A 7109-nucleotide genomic window follows, 5' to 3' on the forward strand; every position below is an offset into this window, starting at 1 on the left:
CTGTGTTAATAACATTATACAGCTGTGTTAATAACATTATACAGCTGTGTTAATAACATTATACAGCTGTGTTAATAAAAAATAAAAAATGTAGACAAATGTCAGAAGTGTGGACCAGCGGCCGCTGTGTGGCCGGGCGCGGAGAGTAAGAGGAGTGAGAGTAGAGGAGAGAGAGAGTAGAGGAGAGAGAGAGTAGAGGAGAGGAAAGAGAGTAGAGGAGAGAGTAAGTAGAGTAGAGGAAAGAGAGTAGAGGAGAGAGTAAGAGGAGAGAGAGAGAGAGTAAGAGGAGAGAGAGAGTAAGAGGAGAGGAAAGAGAGTAGAGGAGAGAGTAAGAGGAGAGAGAGAGTAAGAGGAGAGAGAGAGTAAGAGGAGAGGAAAGAGAGTAGAGGAGAGAGAGAGTAAGAGGAGAGAGAGAGAGAGAGTAAGAGGAGTGAGAGTAGAGGAGAGAGAGAGAGAGTAGAGGAGAGAGTAAGTAGAGGAGAGAGAGAGAGTAAGAGGAGAGAGAGAGTAGAGGAAAGGAAAGAGAGTAGAGGAGAGATCCCACACAGGCATGGCTTTACAGAAGAAATGGGTCATGTAACGCAAAATATTTAAAATAAGAGTCTACTTTTCCTACAACACAACATAATGTCTTCTATCTAGTTGTTAATACATAAAGATTTTTGTTTAATACTTTAGAAGTTTTGATTAGAATTAAAGGCAAAAACATTTGACTTGTGGCCAAATCCTCTCTCGCACTCAGAGCAGCGGAATCTTTTCTCTCCTGTGTGGACTACCATGTGTGAACGTAAACTTCCTCTTTGTGTGAAAGATTTCTTACAGTCTAAGCAGCTGTAAGGTTTTTCTCCTGTGTGAGTCATCAAGTGTGTCTTTAGATTTGATTTGAAGCCAAATCTCCTCCCACACTCAGAGCAGCTGAATGTTTTCTTACATCTTGAATCATGTTTCAAAGAGTTTAAAGCTGACTGAGGTTCTCTGGTCTCCTTCCAATCAGCACTGTAATCAGTCTCAGGTTCAGAAGGGTCTCCATTCTGGTCATCAGTCTCTGGTTGTAAAAGTGGATGTGAGTTCCTGGCTGGTTCTGGTCCTCCTCAGTCCTCTCCATCAGCTTCTGTTACCATCGGACCAACACATTTATGTCTTGTGACTTCAGAACGCCAGGTAAATCTTTTGTTACAAACACTGCAGCTGAATCTTTTCTCTCCTGCGTGGACCACCATGTGTGACCGTAAATGTGCTTTCTGTGTAAAAGATTTAGCACAAAATGAGCAGCTGAAAGGTTTTTCTCCTGTGTGAGTCATCATGTGTCTCTCCAGTTCTGACTTGAAGCCAAATCTTTTCCCACACTCAGAGCAGCTGAATCGTTTCTTACATCTTGAATCATGTTTCAGAGAGTTTGAAGCTGACTGAGGTTTTCTGGTCTCCTTCCAATCAGCACTGTTATCAGTCTCAGGTTTAGTCTCTGGTTGTAAAAGTAGATGTGAGTTCCTGGCTGGTTCTGGTCCTCCACAGTCCTCTCCATCAGCTTCTGTTTCTATCTGACTAACACATTTATGTCTTTTGAGCTGACAGCTCCGGGCAAATCTTCTGTTACAAACACTGCAGCTGAATCTTTTCTCTCCTGTGTGGACTACCATGTGTGACCGTAAATTTCCTCTCTGTGTAAAACCTTTCTTACAGACTGAGCAGCTGAAAGGTTTCTCTCCTGTGTGTATTCTCATGTGACTTTGTAACTTTCCTTTCTGTGCAAAACATTTCATACAAACTGAGCAGCTGAAAGGTTTCTCTCCTGTATGAGTCATCATGTGTCTCTTCAGATCTGACTTTTGGTCAAATCTCTTCCCACACTCAGAGCAGCTGAATTGTTTCCTACGTCTTGTATCATGTTTCAGAGAGTTTAAAGCTGACTGAGGTTCTCTGGTCTCCGTCCAATCAGCACTGTCATCAGTCTCAGGTTGAGAAGAGTCTCCAGTCTGGTCTCCATTCTCTGGTTGTAAAAGTGGCTGTGAGTTCATGGCTGGTTCTGGTCCTCCACATTCCTCTTTATTAGCTTCTTTTTCCATTGGACCCATACATTTATGTGTTTTGAAACGACAACTCCAGGCGAATCTTTTGTTACAACCACTGCAGCTGAATCTTTTCTCTCCTGTGTGGACTGCCATGTGTAATCGTAAATATCTGCTCAGTGTAAAAGATTTCTTACATACTGAGCAGCTAAAAGGTTTCTCTCCTGTGTGAGTCATCATGTGGTTCTTCAGGTTTTCCCTTTTAGCCAAAGCTTTTCCACACACAGAGCAGCGGAATGGTTTCTCTGTTTGACCAACACATTTGTGTGTTTTGAAATGATAACGCCAGGCAAATCTTTTGTTACAAACACTGCAGCTGAAGTTTTTCTCTCCTGTGTGGACCACCATGTGTGAACGTAAAGTTTCTCTCTTTGTATAAGATTTCTCACAAAAAGAGCAGCTAAAAGGTTTCTCTCCTGTGTGAGTCATCATGTGTCTCCTCACTTGTGACCTTTGGCCAAATCTTCTCCCACACGCAGAGCAGCCAAATCGTTCTTTACATCTTGAATCATGTTTCAGAGAGTTTAAAGCTGTCTGAGGTTCTCTGATCTCCTTCCAATCAGCACTGTTATCAGCCAAAGGTTCAGAAGAGTCTCCAGTCTGGTCTTCAGTGTCTGGTTGTGAAAGTTGATGTGAGTTCCTGGCTGGTTCTAGTCCTCCACGTTCCTCTTTATTAGTTTGTTTTTCCATCGGACCAACACATCTATGGGTTTTGACAAGAGAACTCCGGGCAAATCTTTTGTTACAAACACTGCAGCTGAATCTTTTCTCTTTGTGGACTACCATATGTGACCGTAAATATCTGACTCCAGTCTCTGGTCGTAAAAGTGAGTTCCTGGCTGGTTCTGGTCCTCCACAGTCTTCTACATCAGCTTCGGTTTCCATGTGTTGAGTTTTTCTCTGATGAAGCTGTGAGGACTGAGCTTCCTCTTCATCATCTTCACTCTTCACAGGGACAGGAGTGAATGAGAACTTGGTGTTATCAGCCTCCTCCAGCCCTTGAAGCTGCTCTCCCTCCTGACTGCTCCACAGTTCCTCCTGTTCCTCTTTAATGTGTGGGGGGGGCTTTGGCTCCTTCTGGTCCACACTGGCGCTACACTCCTGCTGCTCAGGGGGAACCTCTTCTTTAACCACCAACAGCTGTTGCACATCTGCAAGAAACACAAATTGAGGAAAACTGGGACGTCAGACAAAACCAAGACAACTGCACCATTCAACAACTTGCCTCCATTTATGAACAACCTTTGACATTTTCTTAACTCCGTGTAACTGACTGTATTGAGAAGCTCTGGAGGTCATGAAAGCAGACTGTAACCTGGAGAAGGTCTGGCTGGTTTGTTTTGAACAGAATGCTATAATCTGAATAAAATATTGCTGTATGCTGGCTGCCCCTAACCATTATCATTTTCCTTGAGTAATCCAAAGAGTAATTTAATCCTCAGAGAACAGAGGTCATTATTACAATTCTTTGTCCATCTGGTTTTATTTTCTATAATAACTTGTAAAACCTCAACCCCATTGTCTACAGTCAACATATGAACATAAGGTTGTTTCATGACAAACTGGGCTATTATATGTGTGCTGCATTGAGGTCACTTGTTAAAATGTTAAAAATGGTTGTGGTTGGTTACAGAAAACTGTCATGTAATGTAAAAGCAGCCAACAGTTCAGTAGTTCTACTTTGCTCCCACATAGTGAGACGTTTTTGCTGAGAGAACACCTGAAAGAACGTGAGAGGTCACAGTCTGGTTATCACCCGGTTACCGCTGTCTTACCGGTGGTGAGTGAAGCAGAGGGGTCGTAGGCTCTGTATCCTGCTCAAGCAAACGCCGTCTGTTGTGTGTATCATAGCAACTTTAACCTGTTTTTCTACTGTGTGCGCAGAAAGTACATTGTACTTGGCCGTCGGCTGTAATCTCTGTGGTATGTTAGAAGTACTATATTTTTGGCAAAATGTGAGGCGACACCACGGTCGGCCATCATCGCCACTAGTACGCGGCCATTGGCTTGGTGTGTCAGGGCCATTATGGGGGCTCCCATCTTTCTACATTCCGACGTAAGTTATGGCAATCAACGTATTTTGTAATTGTATTTGAACAAAACTGGCGTCTACCTTAGAAAACGTAAAGTGCCTTAAACAAGAGCACCTGGCACTGCCCGGGAGATGAAGAGGAATCTCTCCAGTTACCAATCCACACTCTGTAACTCGGTCTGTACAGGGATTTGAACCAGCAACCCTTTAAATAAATACATCAACGTTGTTCCTACCTTCCTCTTCATCATCTTCACTCTTCACAGGAACAGGAGTGAATGGGAACTTGGTGATATCAGCCTCCTCCAGCCCTAGAAGCTGCTCTCCCTCCTGACTGCTCCACAGTTCTTCCTGTTCCTCTTTAATGGGTGGGGGGTGTTCTGGCTGCTGTTCCACACTGGAGCTACACTCCTGCTGCTCAGGGGAACCCCCTTTGTTAACCACCAACAGCTGCTGCACATCTGCAGGAAACAGAAACACACAATGAGGACCGGGACTACATGCATCTAACAAGGCATGATGGATCCATGTTCTCATTCTGTTTACACCAAATTCTTACTCTACCATCTGAAGGTCTCAACAGCAATCGAGACTCATCAGACCAGGCAACATTTTTCCAGTCTTCAGCTTTCCAATTTTGGTGAGCTTTTGCAAATTGTAGCCTCTTTTTCCTATTTGTAGTGGAGTTGAGTGGTACCCGGTGGGGTCTTCTGCTGTTGTAGCCCATCCGCCTCAAGGTTGTGCGTGTTGTGGCTTCATAAATGCTTTGCTGCACCTCGGTTGTAACGAGCGGTTATTTCAGTCAAAGTTGCTCTTCTATCAGCTTGAATCAGTCGGCTCATTCTTCTCTGACCTCTAGCATCAACAAGGCATTTCCCCCCCCCAGGACTGCTGCATGCTGGATGTTTTGTCCCTTTTCACACCATTCTCTGTAAACCCTAGAAATGGTTGTGGGTGTATATCCCAGTAACTGAGCAGATTGTTAAATATTCAGACCGGCCCGTCTGGCACCAACAACCATGCCACGCTCAAAATTGCTTAAATTATCTTTCTTTCCCATTCTGAAATTCAGTTTGGACTTCCAGAGATTGTCTTGACCAGGACCCCACTCCTAAATGCATTGTAGCAACTGCCATGTGATTGGTTTATTAGATAATTGCATTAATGAGAAATTGAACAGGTGTTCCTAATAATACTTTAGGTGAGTGCAATGTGCATTGAATAATTCTGGAATTGGGTATTAGTGCAATTTAAAACATATAGCCATGTAAAGTTTATGAGAAATATATTAAAGAGCTCTTAGTGCCTCATTGTCTCACTAGAGCACTACGCTCCCAGAATACAGAGCTACTTCTGGTTCCTAGAGTCTCTAAAAGTAGAATGGGACCCAGAGCCTTCAATCCAATCCCCTTTATTTATGTATTTATATTTTTATATTTTTTTAAGTGCTGCACACAAAGATAATACAGAATAAATAGATAACACAATAAAAAATATAAAGTTCAACAAAATAAATACAATAAAATGCACTGCCAGGATACGGTGAAGGAATACGTATAAGATCAACACTCTACCTGGTGTTAAAAGCCAAAGAAAAGGAGGTGCCAGCGCTAGCGAACCCTGATCAACTGGGGGGGGGGGTCACAGAAGTGCCACCAAAGACCATGACTTTGGTCTTTTTTCCTTATTAAAATTTTGAAAATGTAAGGATAGCCAGGCCTTACTGTCCTGTAAACACCGTAGCAGTGGGTAAACAGTGTTGGAATCAGATCTTTTGAGGGGGACATAGATCTGGTTGTCGTCCACAGGTTCCCCAGATTTACTCTGCGGCAACGGAGAAGAGGACCAGCTCCCAGTCTGGGTTTGGGCACCATAGACTTTAGCTATCAGGCCCCTCTCCTGTGGGACCAGGTCCCAGTCTGGGTCCGAGGACCAGAGCCTTTAGCTATCAGGTCCTTGTCCTGTGAAATCCGCTTCTGGTCTGGGTTCAGGAGGTAGACACCATCACCACTTTTACTGTAAGAGTAAACTTAAACTCTCCTCTTTGATAAACCTTGTAGTTAGGGAGTGAGGAGTGGCGGCATCTACCTAGCCCAGCCCACTGGCTTCTCTTTATAGTCGTCAGATTCATCTACCAACCCTTGTGGATCTTGCTCAGGTCTGCCTTGCACCCGCTCTTGATTATAGTGTAATAGTTTTAGACTGACGGTGGATTTCCTTTGACACACTGAGCTCCTTTCTCCTCTCTTTCCCTCTGTGAGCATCCATCCTCAGAGTCCTTGTGTTATTTGTTCGCCCAGAAGTTTCTTTGAATTAGGGTGGCACCTTAATCATGGTTGCAGCTGTCGCTGTGCCCCTGCTCTGCGCCCTACTACAATCTGCTACACTCTACAGTACCCTTGTGAAGTCCGTGTACATATCACTGGCGCTACCCCAAGCTGGTTGAGTACTCTGGGAAGATGGTTACTGCAACCTTTGGATTTTGTTCAACAGATTTATTGACATCCAGATCCAGCATTGAATACAACGCTTGTTGCTTGCATTACACATTGTGTAGGTGTGTTTGTGTGGTTTTCTGTAACATTAAGAAATACAGAATATATAAATATAAAATGTACATAATAAAAGTACATGTATACAAATAAGGAACAATAAGCAACTCACTCTGCCACATACATAATTGCTAGATAGTAAATAGTTGCTGTGCAAACAACTAGACATTACTGGATATTAATGGAAATAAACACAATCCACCTTAGTAAAGCATACAAGTTTCATTATGTAGTTCAATCTATTGGCCACTAGATGGCGGTCTAAGACCATAACTGACCATAACAGCAGCATGTGAATGACGCGGTGAAAAAAGAAATGTTGGTATTCACGTTCGTTTGTTTCTCTAGAAAAATAACACCGAAATCACCATCACCAGACCAACCAAACTCCATGTAAATAATCACTACTTTTAGTGTGTATAGAGCAGCATATCTCCACCAGACTCCATGTAAATAATC

General features: G+C 43.2%; 1 protein-coding gene and 1 long non-coding RNA gene across 2 annotated transcripts in view; one reads left to right on the forward strand and one right to left on the reverse strand.

The window, feature by feature from the left end:
- The window catches only part of LOC117956462 (involucrin-like), a 107819-nt gene that overhangs the window by 68257 nt on the left and 32453 nt on the right, over positions 1-7109 (reverse strand). Inside the window, exon 5 of the mRNA XM_034891539.1 lies at positions 2757-3217. Within this exon, the coding sequence (XP_034747430.1) occupies positions 2757-3217 (461 nt within the window). The remainder of the gene's footprint in view (positions 1-2756; positions 3218-7109) is intronic.
- Positions 1-7109, forward strand: part of LOC117956503 — a 20281-nt gene that overhangs the window by 8325 nt on the left and 4847 nt on the right. The gene's annotated exons all lie outside the window — the stretch shown is intronic.

This window comes from Etheostoma cragini, chromosome 14 (genome assembly GCF_013103735.1).
Source record: "Etheostoma cragini isolate CJK2018 chromosome 14, CSU_Ecrag_1.0, whole genome shotgun sequence".
Classification (NCBI taxonomy): Eukaryota; Metazoa; Chordata; class Actinopteri; order Perciformes; family Percidae; genus Etheostoma; species Etheostoma cragini.